Raw genomic sequence first — 17,131 nt, 5'->3', positions numbered from 1 at the left:
TATTACCCATTCCTATTTGCCCAGAGGGCAGTTGAAAATCAACCACATTGCTGTGGGTCTGGAGTCACATGTAGGCCAGACCAAGGAAGGATGGCAGTTTCCTTCCCTAAAGGGCATTAAGCAACCAGATGGGTTTTTCTGATACAACAAGGTGCAGGGCTGGATGAACACAACAGGCCAAGCAGCATCACAGGAGCAGAAAGGCTGACATTTCGGGCCGAGACCCTTCATCAGAAAAGGGGGAGGGAAAGGGGGTTCTGAAATAAATGGGGAGAGAGTGGGAGGCGGATAGAAGATGGATAGAGGAGAGGATAGGTGGAGAGGAAACAAACAGGTCGAAGAGGCAGGGATGGGGCCAGTAAAGGTGAGTGTAGGTGGGGAGTTAGGGAGGGGATAGGTCAGTCCAGGGAGGACGGACAGGTCAAGGGGGCGGGATGAGGTTAGTCGGTAGGAGATGGGGGTGCGGCTTGAGGTGGGAGGAGGGGATAGGTGGGAGGAAGAACAGGTTAGGGAGGCGGGGACGAGCTGGACTGGTTTTGGGATGCGTTAGGGGGAGGGGAGATTTTGAAGCTTGTGAAATCCACATTGATACCATTGGGCTGCAGGGTTCCCAAGCGGAATATGAGTTGCTGTTCCTGCAACCTTCGGGTGGCATCGTTGTGGCACTGCAGGAGGCCCAGGATGGACATGTCGTCTGAGGAATGGGAGGGGGAGTTGAAATGGTTCGCGACTGGGAGGTGCAGTTGTTTATTGCGAACCGAGCTTAGGTGTTCTGCAAAGCGGTCCCCGAGCCTCCGCTTGGTTTCCCCGATGTAGAGGAAGCCACACCGGGTACAGCGGATGCAGTATACCACATTGGCAGATGTGCAGGTGAACATCTGCTTGATGTGGAAAGTCTTCTTGGGGCCTGGGATGGGGGTGAGGGAGGAGGTATGGGGGCAGGTGTAGCACTTCCTGCGGTTGCAGGGAAAAGTGCCGGGTGTGGTGGAGCTGGAGGGGAGTGTGGAGCAGACAAGGGAGTCACGGAGAGAGTGGTCCCTCCGGAAAGCAGATAAGGGTGGGGAGGGAAAGATGTCTTTGATGGTGGGGTCGGATTGCAGATGGCGGAAGTGTCGGAGGATGATGCATTGGATCCGGAGGTTGGTGGGCTGGTACGTGAGGACGAGGGGGATTCTTTTTTGGTTCTTATTGCGTGGACGGGGTGTGAGGAATGAGTTGCAGGAGATGTGGGGGACACGGTTGAGGGTGTTCTCGACCACTGAGTGGGGGATGTTACGGTCCTTGAAAAACGAGGACAACTGAGATGTACGGGAGTGGAATGCCTCATCCTGGGAGCAGATGCGGCGGAGGCGAAGGAATTGGGAATATGGGATGGCATTTTTGCAGGAAGGTGGGTGGGAGGAGGAGTATTCTAGGTAGCTGTGGGAGTCGGTGGGCTTGAAATGAATATCGGTTTCTAGGTGGTTGCCCGATATGGAGACAGAGAGGTCCAGGAAGGGGAGAGAGGTATTAGAGATGGTCCAGGTGAACTTAAGGTTGGGGTGGAAGGTGTTGGTGAAGTGGATGAACTGTTCGAGCTCCTCGTGGGAGCACGAGGTGGCGCCGATACAGTCATCAATGTAATGGAGGAAGAGGTGGGGTTTAGGGCCAGTGCAGATACGGAAGAGGGATTGTTCCACGTAACCTACAAAGAGGCAGGCGTAGCTTGGGCCCATGTGGGTACCAATGGCCACCCCCTTTGTCTGCAGGAAGTGGGAGGAATTGAAGGAGAAGTTGTTGAGGGTGAGGGCGAGTTCGGCTAAGCGGATGAGGGTGTCAGTGGAGGGGGACTGGTCGGGCCTGCGGGACAGGAAGAATGGGAGGGCCTTTAGGCCATCTGCATGGGGAATGCAGGTGTAGAGGGACTGGACGCCCGTGGTAAAGATGAGGTGTTGGGGACCGGGGAATTGGAAGTTCTGGAGGAGGTGGAGGGCGTGGGTGGTGTCACGGACATAGGTAGGGAGTTCCTGGACCAAGGGGGAGAAAATGGAGTCTAGATAGTTGGAGATCAGTTCGGTGGGGCAGGAGCAGGCGGAGACAATGGGTCGACCAGGGCATTCAGGTTTGTGGATTTTGGGAAGGAGATAGAAGCGGGCTGTGCGAGGTTGGGGAATGATGAGGTTGGAGGCCGTGGGTAGGAGGTCACCTGAGGTGATGATGTTGTGGATGGTTTGGGAGATGTTGGTTTGGTGCTCAGGGGTGGTGTCATGATCAAGGGGGCGGTAGGAGGAGGTGTCGGAGAGTTGGCGTCTGGCCTCAGTGATGTAGAGGTCAGTGCGCCATACTACAACTGCGCCTCCCTTGTCCGCGGGTTTTATGGTGAGGTTGGGATTGGAGTGGAGGGAGCGGAGGGCTGCATGTTCTGCGGGGGAGAGGTTGGAGTGGGTGAGAGGGGTGGAGAGGTTGAGGCAATTGATGTCTCGACGGCAGTTGGAGATGAAGAGGTCAAGGGAGGGTAGGAGGCCTTGGGGTGGTGTTCAGGAGGAGAGGGTGTGTTGGAAGCGGGAGAAGGGGTCAGTAGAGGGAGGGTTAGGTTCACGGTTGAAGAAGTAAGCTTGGAGACGGAGGCGGCGGAAAAACTGCTCTATTTCCAAGCGTGAGCGGTATTCGTTGATCTGTGGGTGGAGGGGGACAAAGGTGAGCCCTTTACTGAGGACTGACCGTTCGTCCTCAGTAAGGGGTAGGTCTGGGGGGATGGTGAAGACTCGGCAGGGCTGGTTGCTATTGTGCCCTCTGGAGTTACTGGCTGTGGAGGCTGTGGGCGGAGCGACGTCGGCGTCGGCTGTGGGTGGAGTTGCGTCGGTGTCAGCGGTGGGCAGAGTTGCGCCGGTGCCGGCGGTGGGTGGAGTTGCATCGGCGGTGGGAGGAGCGGGGTAGGCGGCGGCAGTAGCGGTGATGGTAGTCGCGCCTTCAGTGTCGGTGGCAATGGCAGCGATGGTGTTCGCTGTCCCGGAAGTGGGGAACCCGGCGGTGGCGGATGTGATGTCATCTGTGGGTTCCCCGATAGTGGCCCTATGGCCAGTGGCGGCGGACCCATTGTGGGGAAGGTCCTGGGTACGGCTGGGGATTTGGGGGGTGGAGGAAGCCCGTTTTGGGTGGTAGGCACCAGTAAGTTTACTGTACTTACGGTTTTTAGTGTCCAATAAAGCTGAGTAGAATTGAGAGTTCAGGTTGTGGATCCTACGAAAAATAAAAAACAGGAGAGGTCCTTTGCAGGTCTGAGAGAGGGAGGCTCTGAGCTCGGGTAGGCTTGATTGTAGTACCAGGAGATGCCCGCGCATTGCTGCAAGTGTGTGTTTGAGGAGTCGCAGGGAGAAATGCTTCTGAAGGATCTCAATGCCATGAGTGTAGATATTGTCTTGGCAATGGATTCATAATCATCACTAGATCATTAATTTCAGATATGTGTTGAATTCAAATTCCCCCTGTTGCCCAGAATGTTATCTTGGTCTTGGGATTAACAGTCCAGTGATAGTATCACTAGGCCATTGCCCCCACCCCCCCACTATCAGTCTCTGTTTAGAACTTGATTTTGCTGTAGTAACGAAGGCAAAACTGTTAGTGTTGTAACCTTTGCCTGAATTTTTCCTGCCCTTGAACAATATGAACATTGGCGAGTCAGTTGGGAAAATATGGCAAGATTGGAAAAATGAGATTCCTGAAGGTGAGAAAAAATATTTGATTTTCCACGTGATGTTTGAATGGTGAAAGAAGAATCTTGCTAGTGAGCAGTAAGAGGCCCATTTCCATGTATTAACAATTCAGTATAACCTACTTTCATCTCCTTTATATGCAATCTGCTGTTCTCCCCTGTGACAGAGAGAAACTAGATATTGGGATTTCCCACCATGATATGTTGAGTATGCACCTGGCAGTTCAGCTCGCTGTTCTCTGGACCTCCATCATGTCCAGCATCCCAGGGAACATTCCATGGACAGCAACCTCCTGCCCCCTTCCTAGCATTGGACTTGCACCTGCCTCAATACATCATTATGGTACATCTCTGGTCACTTGGGACAGGGACATCTACTTCAATACCGCACTTTGGAGTATTGCAATGTTGCTGCTAGGCAGCTTTACATGAGGGACAGGTACATGGATTGGAGCCAAATGCAACTCAGGGCTTTTTGCTTGGTCCCAGAACCCTTTCATTTGGCAACAACTTAGATGCTCACAGTAACTTCAATACACCACCCTGTTCTCTGGCCAACCTCCCTGTCTCAGGCTTGCTGCAGTGTTCCAGTGAAGGTCAGCGCAAGCTGGAAGAACAACACCTCATTTTTCACCTGGGGGTCCTGTAGCCCTTTGGACTCAATATCGAGTTCAATAATTTTAGGACCTAAACTCTCTATGTCCCAGCCCCCTACCCCACACACCAGGCCTTGTTACACATGGTCTGCTATTACACACCACCCAGCGTTAGCCACTAACAGTCCCCATTAATAGCTATTCACCATTTTAGCCAGATCGTTATCCACATCCCCATCTATCGTTTACTCCTTATCTCCTCCTTCCCCACCCTATCTTCTGCATATAAACTGACATTTTCCTTGCTACCTTCACTTCTGATGAAGGGTAACTTGACTCAAAACGTAACTCTGATTTCTCTCCACAGATGCTGTGAGCACTGCTGAGCTTTTCCAGCAATTTTGATTTTTGTCTTTGCTCACAGTAACAAAGAACAAAGAACAAAGAACAAAGAACAAAGAAAATTACAGCACAGGAACAGGCCCTTCGGCCCTCCAAGCCTGTGCCAATCCAGATCCTCTATCTAAACCTGTGCCTATTTTCCAAGGATCTGTATCCCTCTGCTCCCTGCCCATTCATGTATCTGTCTCGATACACCTTAAATGTCGCTATCGTGCCTGCCTCTACCACCTCCGCTGGCAACGTGTTCCAGGCACCCACCACCCTCAGCGTAAAGAACTTTCCATGCATATCTCCCTTAAACTTTTCCCCTCTCACCTTGAAATCGTGACCCTAGTAATTGAGTCCCCCACTCTGGGAAAAAGCTTCTTGCTATCCACCCTATACCTCTCATGATTTTGTAGACCTCAATCAGGTCCCCCCTCAACCTCCTTCTTTCTAATGTAAATAATCCTAATCTACTCAACCTCTCTTCATAGCTAGCGCCCTCCATACCAGGCAACATCCTGGTGAACCTCCTCTGCACCCTCTCCAAAGCATCCATATCCTTTTGGTAATGTGGCGACCAGAACTCTACGCAGTATTCCAAATGTGGTCGAACCAAAGTCCTATACAACTGTAACATGGCCTGCCAACTCTTGTACTCAATACCCCGTCCAATGAATGAAAGCATGCTGTATGCCTTCTTGACCACTCTATCCACCTGCGTTGCCACCTTCAGGGTACAATGGACCTGAACACCCAGATCTCTCTGTGCATCAATTTTCCCCAGGACTTTTTCATTTACCGTATCGTTCACTCTTGAATTGGATCTTCCAAAATGCATCACCTCGCATTTGCCTGGATTGAACTCCATCTGCTATTTCTCTGCCTAATTCTCCAATCTATCTATATTCTGCTGCATTCTCCGACAGTTCCCTTCACTATCTGTTACTCCACCAATCTTAGTGTCATCTGCAAACTTGCTAATCAGACCATCTATACCTTCCTTCAAATCATTTATGTATATCACAAACAACAGTGGTCCCAACACGGATCCCTGTGGAACACCACTGGTCACAGTTCTCCATTTTGAGAAACTCCCTTCCACTACAACTCTCTGTCTCCTGTTGCCCAACCAGTTCTCTATCCATCTAGCTAGTACACCCTGGACCCCATGCAACTTCACTTTCTCCATCAGTCTACCATGGGGAACCTTATCAAACTCCTTACTGAAGTCCATGTATATGCCATCTACAGCCCTTCCCTCATCTATCAACTTTGTCACTTCCTCAAAGAATTCTATCAAGTTGGTAAGACATGACCTTCCCTGCACAAAACCATGCTGCCTATCACTAATAAGCCCATTTTCTTCCAAATGTAAATAGATCTTATCCCTCAGTATCTTCCCCACCACTGATGTCAGACTCACCGGTCTATAATTACCTGGATTATCCTTGCTACCCTTCTTAAACAAGTGGACAACATTAGCAATTCTCCAGTCCTCCGGGACCTCACCCGTGCTCAAGGATGCTGCAAAGATATCTGTTAAGGCCCCAGCTATTTCTTCTCTTGCGTCCCTCAGTAACCTGGGATAGATCCCATCCGGACCTGGGGACTTGTCCACCCTAATGACTTTTAGAATACCCAACACTTCCCCCCTCCTTACGCTGACTTGACCTAGAGTAATTAAACATCTATCCCTAACCTCAACATCCGTCATGTCCCTCTCCTCAGTGAATACCGACGCAAAGTACTCATTAAGAATTTCACTCATTTTCTCTGACTCCTCGCATAACTTCCTTCCTTTGTCCTTGAGTGGGCCAACCCTTTCTCTAGTTACCCTCTTGCTCCTTATGTATGAATAAAAGGCTTTGGGATTTTCCTTAACCCTGTTTGCTAAAGCCTTAACCCTGTCTTGTCTTGGCTTTTTGTGCATTGCCACATCAATCAGAACTAATAGGCTCACAGTATTTCTGTCTTGCCTTGCCTCTTTGGGCAGACACAAAGCCAAGTGGCTTTACCAGCAATGATCAGTCAAGAGGGTGTCATGTCACTGGAAGGCAATAAGTTATGTCAATCTCTCACCTGCACCATGTATAAGAAGGAGACATACTACATTTGCTTCAACCAAATGACCCGTGTCTGAAAGTCTAAGGGGAGCGGTCCTCAGTAAAGTCAAGGGGGACTGTCATCAGTGAGGGGCATGGACAGAGTAAGTCAAGGATATTGTCTGATGTCAGTCTAGGTGCTTGAACGTAGCCAGTCAGTTCGCTTGCAGCAGACAGGGACAGGGGTTCCAAATCATTACTGTCTGAGGAGTGGATCACAGTCAGTCCTCAACAATGAAAAATTTTATATGAAGGAAAGAATAGTGCTCCTTTAGACACGGTTCATAGATGGTAGAGCTCTAAGAATGGGTATCTCGTGTAGCTTGATTCTTGTAGTTCAGTTGATGAGACAAGTGATGATGGAGAGTGGGTGTACATTTACAAATGTGAGCTTCTACTTCTCAAATTATTTTATTTTATATATGATGGTGTGGGTGTTGCTGACTAAGCTGATTCTTACTGTCACTTCCTAATTGCCCAGACAACAATTCAGAGTCAACAACATTGGCGTGGGTCTGGAATCACATGTAGGCCAGACCTGGTGAAGATGGCTCATCACCTTCCCTAAAGGACATTAGTGAACCAGATAGGTCTTTGTGGCAATCAGCAATGGTATCATGGTCACCACTGGCTAGACTTTTAATGGAATTCATGGGGATTTGTTCCTATGCCCCAGAACATTACTGTGGGCTTTGCGTTTCTATTCCAGTGACATTACCACTGTGCCATTGCCTCCCCTTAATTTCAGCTATGCCACATAAAGTGTCACCCATGCCATCCAAATGACCTCAGAGCCTTTTCCTTTTTTGTTTCTTCCCACTATGCATATCATGAAGGGTTATTCCTGGCTGGCAGTGATTGACTTGGTGCACAGCTTTGTTTTAAATATGGCACTTGAAGTAGAAATCCCAGAGAGTCCTGGTAATGGTAATTACTTCTGGAGCTTACGAGTTTATGATAGCACTAGAATTGCGCCATCAAGTTGTGGTGTATGAGTAATGAGGTGAGCAGTGGAGAATTGTGAGAGATAACCTGCTAAAGCACATGGAGAGAGACCATCGTGAACTTGCCCGAAATTTACTTTGAACTGATTTTTGGTAAAATTCACCCCCATGAATCCGCCGATTCTAACAGTGAGTTTGGATTCTGCAATATGCTCAGATTACCATCCGGAAATTGCTGTAAGTTATCCAATGTTCGTATAGATGGTGTGCTTTTTGAAGTCCTCCCAAAGTGCCATCTCTAATTAATCATTGCACTTCATAAAGACTTTCACCCTTTAAAATTTACACTTTGTTGAATTAGGTGTAACTGGGTTTTTATTGGCACACTAAGTTAATGATAACTGCTAAACATCCTTGCTGACTCTGATGAGCAAATATTGAATTTGTGCAATGGCCAGTTTGATATAAAGCTTCATATGTTATTTTTAAGAAAGTAATTAAAAATGTATTTTTATCTCTAGCTTAGCTTTTATCTAAGTCCAATCATGTATTGCTATTCGATGTTTGAAATGATAAGCGATAAGTTTTCAGTTGCTGTCTATGGGAATATTTCAATGTGATTGGCTGCTTACATTGCTTACTAACTCTGCTGGATTTATTACAAATGAAAAAAATGCATAAAATGTGAGCCTGAAATAGGCAAAGGAATAGGGTAGTGCTGTAATTTTCATATTCCTGAAAAGTACTTAAGATTTTTTTCACTAGAAACAAAGTGAGGAGAATATTGTTCTTAGAATAGCTAGCCTAACAAGGAGCCATGGACAAATGAGGCCTAGTGGGATAGCAACTGGACAGATACTTAAATCAACAACTATACTACAAAGCTATGGCAGACTTTTCATTTATCTTTGTTTAATTAAGATGTCTGCTGAAATAGATACGTTAATTAGTGTGTGGAAGTAGAATAGAAGTTACCTTGGTGAATCAATCCATGGTTCAACATTTTGATAACTAATAAGAAGACTGGACCAAATGCTATTTATGAGCAAGCTTGTTAACAGGTTTTATGAACAGCCTTAGACATAAACAACTGGTCATGGACAAATGCAATTAATGAAACTTCTTGAGAGCTAGTCTGAAGGCTAGAGATAGAATTGTTCTTGGGAGAATGGAGTGAGGAAAGAATGATGTAAGACTTAGTTAAATGAAGGCAGATGATATGTACAAAGGCTCAAGAAGCTAACAGCAGGTGAATGACATTAAAATTCTCCAAACCAAGGTTTCAACAAAGATTTCATTGTTTTAAAGATATTTTGAAATAAACTAAGTCTTTATGGTGCAAAATGGCCTTGTTATTAATCTAACTCCACCCGAAAAAAAAAATTATAAAGTAAGAGCTCTTGAGAGATTTCAGTTTAATAGGTGGTAGAGAGATACTCCTAAGGGTAGTTCCATGCTCACATCCTTGATTAGTTTGAGAAATTGTCAGGGACTAAGACACCTGGAGGAAAAGTGGAATAAGAAGAAAAAAAGGAGCTACCTATGTATGCCAGACATCCTGCCTGATCTCGACTGATGCTTGCTACTGGTCTTATGTTCTGCTGCATCACTAGTGCTATATCCTGTTTCGAACTTTGACTAAACTCCACATAGCCATCCTGTTGGTTGCAGTTGACCCTGATTGAAAGACTAAAATAACCACAGATGCCTGGAGATTCCCTTGACTGGGCACAAGATTTAAACTCCATTAGGAATGGGAAAGTTTATATCACAGACATTGCTTTATTTTTGTGGGAAGTTTGTCTTGAGATCAAACTCGAGCATCATTATTTGCTTCTGACCACAACATCTAGGTCCAAAACTTAATTTTATAGGTTTATAAGCTGTTTCCTTGGTAGTTTAACTCCCATTACTGTAAGATTCATATTTTCGTTAATAATCCATCCCACTTTCCTTCAAATTCAATTCATTTAAGACAATTTCCCTCAATTTGAATATATTAGAAAAATTCATATGAATAATGCTGTATGGCCCATTTTATCTTATCCCAGCAGAATGCCAATCTTTTTATCTTCTGTAATAGCTTTACCATCTCTTGATTAAATTTAATGTTTAGTTTGAAGCCTGGCATTTATGTCAACTCAAAGAAATTGCACTGATACTCCAGTCAAGATTCTATGCTGAGATCTTTGGATGGGGTCTAAATTACACCCGTATAACACCGAGGCAAGAGTTAACAATCATGGAACGTATTGTTCATTTTTACAAAGAATTCCTCCTAAATTTCACCAAACAATAGGTATGTGCCTAATAGTCAGCAGTATGCATAATTGTTATTTGATATAAATTCTGATTGTTTGGAAATCCTACTTGTATAATATTATATTATGAGATTTAATAAATAATCCTAATTTATAAATTGCCCTAGATCATGGCATAAACGTTGGCTTTTAAGCTTCAAAAATCCTTTCCATAAACAGTAATATACCGAGTATAAAATGCTAATTTCAGTAGAAGTGGTTGCCATTTTGAAATGTGAGAAATAAGGTTTGTTTGTTGATTGTGTTTATTTTGCAAACTTTTCATTTAATTTCATGGGAATTGGTGGGGTAATTGGTGTGCGACAGAATTTGAACCTGTTTTGACTCTCATAGCATAGGTGTAAAATGTCAGCAATTTTCACAAGTAACAAACTCAATACTGAGTTGCCTAGGGCCACAGCAAGGAAAACCTGAAATACTCATGTGAACTTTACAAACTAAAAGTAAAAGCAGTTTTGAGTGTATGTACTGTGCATGTTGACATAGCTGATGCTCATACATAATGCTTCTAAAAATGTTTCCCATTATAAAATCCATTTACTTACCAAAAATAGAGTATTTCAGTTTGAGTAGAATTTGACAAATGTACTCTGTAAACTTATTCACTCATTTTTGGTACCAAAATCCTTTGTAACTGAAGTATGTGATTATAATTAATGCAAATTACAGTGAATGGTTAAACCTTTATCACATTTCCTCATCTCTACTGGCTGCTTAAGAGCGCAGTAACAAGTACACGTTATTATTATAAAGAGGAAGTTGCAGTGGCTTAAATGTAATCCAAGTATAATTCTCATGTGCACTTTATAGAAACTCCAAGTCCATCCCATTGGAGATGCCTCCTAAGCACAATCATAGCATTGATGGAGAGAAAGCACCATAATTCAAGCACCACAGAGTTACCATTAGCCAATGTGAACTCTTGCTTCATACAGAAAAGGCCACAAAAGAAAGAGGTGCAAAATTCTTTTCTAAGATGTTGTGTTGATGACAATGAAAATGCCCAGATAATTTTGATTGAATAAAAGTGAAAATCAGCGTTTTCTTGATGACATGTCATTATCAGTAGTGTAGATTTTGTTTTCCATATTACCTTTAAATTGCTTCGGGATTTGTCAAATAATGTAAGAATTTAAAACAATTCAATTTCTCTGCTTGTACTTACTGGCATCGTCTGGCTACCGTGTAAGGCGTTGATGGCTGCCTGGGCTTCTGCATGTGCGGAAAATTTCACAAATGCACATCCTGTGGTGGGGAAAGAAAAGGACAGACTGCTGAACTGTAAAGACTGTAGCTTCTTGGGATATACTGGAGACGCTTACCTCAACACAAGCATCACTCTTTAAAAAACTGTTGGAAAACGAGAGCTTTTACAGTCATCGATAACCAGTAATAAATAAATATAACAACCAGAAGTTAGTAAATTAATTGACCAGTGTGTTATTAACCTAATTTCTTTACATATGCTGTATCGTAGCACTCTGAGAAAATATTTAATCAGTCCAGTCTAGTTCTGCTTTGCTGAGGTGCAGGTAGCTTTCAATAACAAAATAAATCCTGAGATTAAATTTTAATATTTAGCACATCATCTGGTATATTCAGACTTAAAATTAAGTTTTCATACTGTATAGTTTATATTTTTAAGTAACAATGTGCATTATCTTTCCTGATGAAAATGAATACCAATTTCACTGCCTGATAAAATGTCAACAACTAAATACGTTGATGATCACACCTTCAACTTTGAATTTGGAGAGTAATGCCACCACTCATCATTATTAAACGTAGATCACAGTTTGACAATAACAGTCTGAGCTGTTCTTAAATTTTTGCTCTTTTGCTGCTACAGTTGAACACCACTGATTCTATCTAATGCACAATGTTAGGTTCATAGTAATTCATTAGATGAGATAAGGCTTTGAGTTGAGAGTTCAGAGTCCATATGGAGTATTATACTTTGTGAGTTGGTTCTTCATTTGGCTTCGCCATTGCACTGTCAATCAAGTCTACATTGTTAATGGTCAGCATTTCATCTCATCAGCCATTGCTATGCCAATCTGAAATGATAAGATGACATCTATATCGGGCAGAATTTTGTGATCATTCTCTGTTGACGTCATTACAGTTCCCCCAAAATAAATGTTAAAATAATTTATAAAACACTAGTGTTGCAAGCAAATGTTCCTAAGGAATGATTCCAAGCATCCAGAAATTTATTTGAATAAACAAATAGTCTCCTGACAAATAATGCTATCATTTGACAGTTGCTCAAACTTGCTAACAAACTCACTCAAGGGACTGAGAGAGTTTTCAGGCACAGTTTGTGAAACTTTGACTGTCAATAAACTTGCCTTAGCTTAGGAAGTAGTCTTTAGCTGGCTTTTTTTATTATGGAAGCATTTGTGATTGAGATTTCCAAGCCTGCGTGGTATATTAACTAAATGCAAGAAATGTGAATGAAATCATGGTGAAAGATGCAGAGAAAAAGGGAGGGAAAAATCAATTAGTGCGTGGGGACTGTGAATGAGGACAAGATTGGTCTCAGACATGAATTCCAGCATAACTGAATAATTTAATGCCACCCACTGTCTATGTTCACATATTCTAAATTCTAAAAAATGCGTGTTTTTCAAGAGTGGCAAGGAGGAAAAGAAACTAATGTTGGAAGCTTTGCTCAGAAAGCTGATGTTTCTGAGGACGATTTCATGTGGATAATGTTTTTGATAGCTCTTAATTGCAGCTTTTGTCCAACAAACGAAAACTGTCTTTTTAAATTTGCAATGTAAAGAAAAAGTTTCTAAAGCACAACCATCTAAAACTGGTCTTATCCTTAGTCATTAGTATATCTTCTGACAGTTTATATTGGGTTGTCAGATCCACTTCACTTTCTGCACAGTGAATATGTCATTTCAAAGATCCATCAAAATGAATAATAAGGTCTTCAATTATCCTAACCCATTCACATTAGAAGTATTAAAAGCACCACATTATGACATCAAGCTCCATTAACATCCCTGAGCCTTTTGTAGTGCCATCAAGATATTTTTGCACAGTCAATTGGAAACAGAGGAAACATTAACTGAGCAGAGCATAGTGTGGTCAATAAGTTTTACCAATCTTTATAAATGCCCTCTTAAATTAATATGCATCGGATGACTCATGCAAGTGACTGCTGCGCTAATGTAGGACACCTATGCTTGTTTGTTTCAGGTCAGTTGTTGATCCCTTTTACGCTAATATATAACCACAGGAGTAAGGGGAGAAGGAGGGAACTGCAGTTCGATAACAGGCATCGGATAGAAAGGTGACTCTGTGACTGTGGGCTAAGCAGCAGGAGGACAAAATTATCCGATCCTTTGCAACTGCAGGTGCTACCTGTTTCTTTCTTATTTCTACATTTGACTTTGTAGCAATTCTCTGAGGTAAGGAATATAATTCTCAGAAACTAACCTCACCCCAGCCATCCTCACACAGCTCACAAGGATGATGTGAGCATTCCAAGATCAGGTAAGAAAAGGCAAGATGTTGGTTTATTTTCTTGTCCAGCTAGGCTGACCTCATGGATCAGAATACTAAAATTAAGATAATAAGGCAGTGAAGGAAAGAACTGCAGCATAGATTTATGCATTCATAAGCTTCTTTTTGCAAAGACATACATCACAAATAGGCAACCCAAACCCGAAAATAGAGCAAAATACTGCGGATGCTGGAAATAAGTCAAAAAACTAAAATGCAGGATAGACTCAGCAGACTCAGTAGCAACTGCAGAGAAACACACATTTTCAGATTGATTTTCTTTAGTACGATCTCCAAACTTAACAAGTCCCAATTTCAGGTATTCCTATTTATAGGAACACAAGTGAATCTCAGGTTAAAGTTCATTCCCTGCATACAATGAAACACACATTGTTAAGTTGCTAAGGTATTAATTTGAAGACCTGTCCAAAGCAAAAACCAACAGATCTCAATAAAACTGATTGTTCATTCCAAATTACAGATTTGAGATAAGAATGATCAGTATACCTAGACTCATTAGTACCAGAAAGACATTTTTAAGAAACCGTTTTTATTTATGAAATAGTGTAGTTGGAGACATCAAAAATTTAAGGTGCAAATTTTATTTTCTAGAAAGTAGTGCCCCTTTAACTGAGGCACAATTCCATTCTTTAGGTTAGCTCAGGAATGAGAGTCATGGGAACTAGCTGTAACAAAATGGGATGGTTGCTTTAACAGGGCGTCAGTTTGCTTTAATGTTGAGAATTTCTTTTAGGAAAATGCATTGTTGGTCTGAGGAAGGAAGAGGGCAGGATGCTTACATTCATAGTTTGACTGTTTCATTGATATGTAGTCTTTACTGGAGTGTGTAGCATTTCCATGGCAATCTGTAAGGGTAACATTCCTAACATGAAGCCTTCAGTCATATTTGCAATCTCTGAAGAGTAGAATATAATGCTGCTGAAAGCAAGGGATATAGAACATTGATTGGCTCTTGCAGGGAATTGTTTGGCCAGGATCTCACAAAATACTGTCATAAGAAAGAGACCGTGAGGATGTACTGGCATGGATAGAGAATTAGCTAATGGGCAGGAAACCGTGGGTATGGATAATGGCTCCTTTTCAGATTGGTAATCTGTAACCACAAGCATTAGTGCTGGGACTACAACTGTTTACAATATATAATAATGACATGGAAGAAGGAAGTGAACGTATTGTTGCCAAATTTGCAGATGAAACAAAAAAAGATGTGAGAGGAATACAAACAGTTTACAGAAAGATTTTGATAGGTTAAATAAGTTGGTAAAATGATAGCAAATGGAGTATAATGCTGGTAAATATGAAGTTGTTCATTTTGGAAGGGAGAACAAAAGAACAGAATATTAATTAAATGGAAAAAAAACTGCAGAAAGCTGCAACACGAAGGGACTTCGGGGTACTTGTACATGAAACACCAAAAGTTGGCATGCTAGTGCAGCAGGTAATCAAGAAGGTTAATGAATGTTGGCCCTTATTTCAAGGGGGCTGGAGGACAAGAGTAGGAAAGTCTTGCTGCAACTGTAAAAGTGCTTGTGAGGCCATATCTGGAATAAAGTGAGCAGTTTTAGTCTATGTTTTTGAAAGAAAAATATTTCACTGCAGGCAGTTCAGAGAAGGTTCACTACATTGAACTCAGTATGGAAGGATTGTCTTACGAGCAAAAGCTAAACAGGTTGGGACTCTACTCTCTGCAGTTTAGAGAGGTGAACTCATTCAAGGTTCTTAAAGAACTTGACAGGATAAATGCTCAGAGGAGGTTTCCCCTCATGGGAAAGTCTAGAACCAGAGGGCATAATCTCAGAATAAACGGGTACCTATTTAAGACTGAGATGAGGAAGAATTTCTTCTCTCAGAGAGTTGGGAGTCTTTGGAATTCTTTGCCACAGAGAGCTGAGGGGACACAATCGTTGTGTATATTTAAGGCTGAGATAGCTAGGTTCTTGATCAGTAATGACTAGAGTAAGATTAGGGCCGGTCAAGGACAGTAGTGGGAAGTTGTGCGTGGAGTCCGAAGAGATAGGAGAGGTGCTAAATGAATATTTTTCGTCAGTATTCACACAGGAAAAAGACAATGTTGTCGAGGAGAATACTGAGATACAGTCTATTAGACTAGACGGGATTGAGGTTCATAAGGAGGAGGTGTTAGCAATTCTGGAAGGTGTGAAAATAGATAAGTCCCCTGGGCCAGATGGGATTTATCCTAGGATTCTCTGGGAAGCTAGAGAGGAGATTGCAGAGCCTTTGGCTTTAATCTTTATGTCGTCATTGCCTTCAGGAATAGTGCCACAAGAATGGAGACTAGCAAATGTTGTCCCCTTGTTCAAGGAGGGGAGTAGAGACAACCCTGGCAATTATAGACCAGTGAGCCTTACTTCGGTTGTGGGTAAAGTGTTGGAAAGGATTATAAGAGATAGGATTTATAATCATCTAGAAAGGAATAATTTGATTAGGGATAGTCAACACGGTTTTGTGAAGGGTAGGTCGTGCCTCACAAACCTTATTGAGTTCTTTGAGAAGGTGACCAATCAGGTGGATGAGGGTAAAGCGGTTGATGTGGTGTATATGGATTTCAGTAAAGCGTTTGATAAGGTTCCCCATGGTAGGCTATTGCAGAAAATACGGAGGCATGGGATTGAGGGTGATTTAGCGGTTTGGATCAGAAATTGGCTAGCTGTAAGAAGACAGAGGGTGGTGGTTGATGGGAAATGTTCATCCTGGAGTTGTTACTAGTGGTGTACCTCAAGGATCTGTTTTGGGGCCACTGCTGTTTGTCATTTTTATAAATGACCTGGATGAGGGCGTAGAAGGATGGGTTAGTAAATTTGCGGATGACACCAAAGTCGGTGGAGTTGTGGATAGTACGGAAGGATGTTGCAGGTTTCAGAGGGACATAGATAAGCTGCAGAGCTGGGCTGAGAGGTGGCAAATGGAGTTTAATGTGGAAAAGTGTGAGGTGATTCACTTTGGAAGGAGTAACAGGAATACAGAGTACTGGGCTAATGGTAAGATTCTTGGTAGTGTGGATGAGCAGAAAGATCTCAGTGTCCATGTGCATAGATCACTGAAAGTTGCCACCCAGGTTGATAGCGTTGTTAAGAAGGCGTACAGTATGTTAGGTTTTATTGGTAGAGGGATTGAGTTTCGGAGCCATGAGGTCATGTTGCAGCTGTACAAAACTCTGGTGCGGCCGCACTTGGAGTATTGAGTACAGTTCTGGTCACCGCATTATAGGAAGGATGTGGAAGCATTGGAAAGGGTGCAGAGGAGATTTACCAGGATGTTGCCTGGTATGGAGGGAAGGTCTTATGAGGAAAGGCTGAGGGTCTTGAGGCTGTTTTCATTAGAGAGAAGAAGGTTAAGAGGTGACTTGATAGAGACATACAAGATGATCAGAGGATTAGATAGGGTGGACAGTGGGAGCCTTTTTCCTCGGATGGTGATGGCTAGCACGAGGGGACATAGCTTTAAATTGAGGGGTGATAGATATAGGACAGATGTCAGAGGTAGGTTCTTTACTCAGAGAGTAGTAAGGGCGTGGAATGCCCTGCCTGCAAAA

General features: G+C 43.1%; 1 protein-coding gene across 1 annotated transcript in view; it reads right to left on the bottom strand.

Moving 5' to 3' along the window:
- The window catches only part of LOC109928086 (CUGBP Elav-like family member 4), a 1,150,049-nt gene that overhangs the window by 280,861 nt on the left and 852,057 nt on the right, over positions 1-17,131 (bottom strand). Inside the window, exon 5 of the mRNA XM_048604689.1 lies at positions 11,207-11,286. Within this exon, the coding sequence (XP_048460646.1) occupies positions 11,207-11,286 (80 nt within the window). The remainder of the gene's footprint in view (positions 1-11,206; positions 11,287-17,131) is intronic.

This window comes from Rhincodon typus, chromosome 1 (genome assembly GCF_021869965.1).
Source record: "Rhincodon typus isolate 14 chromosome 1, sRhiTyp1.1, whole genome shotgun sequence".
Lineage (NCBI taxonomy): Eukaryota > Metazoa > Chordata > Chondrichthyes > Orectolobiformes > Rhincodontidae > Rhincodon > Rhincodon typus.
This window is presented reverse-complemented; position numbering and strand designations above follow the sequence as displayed.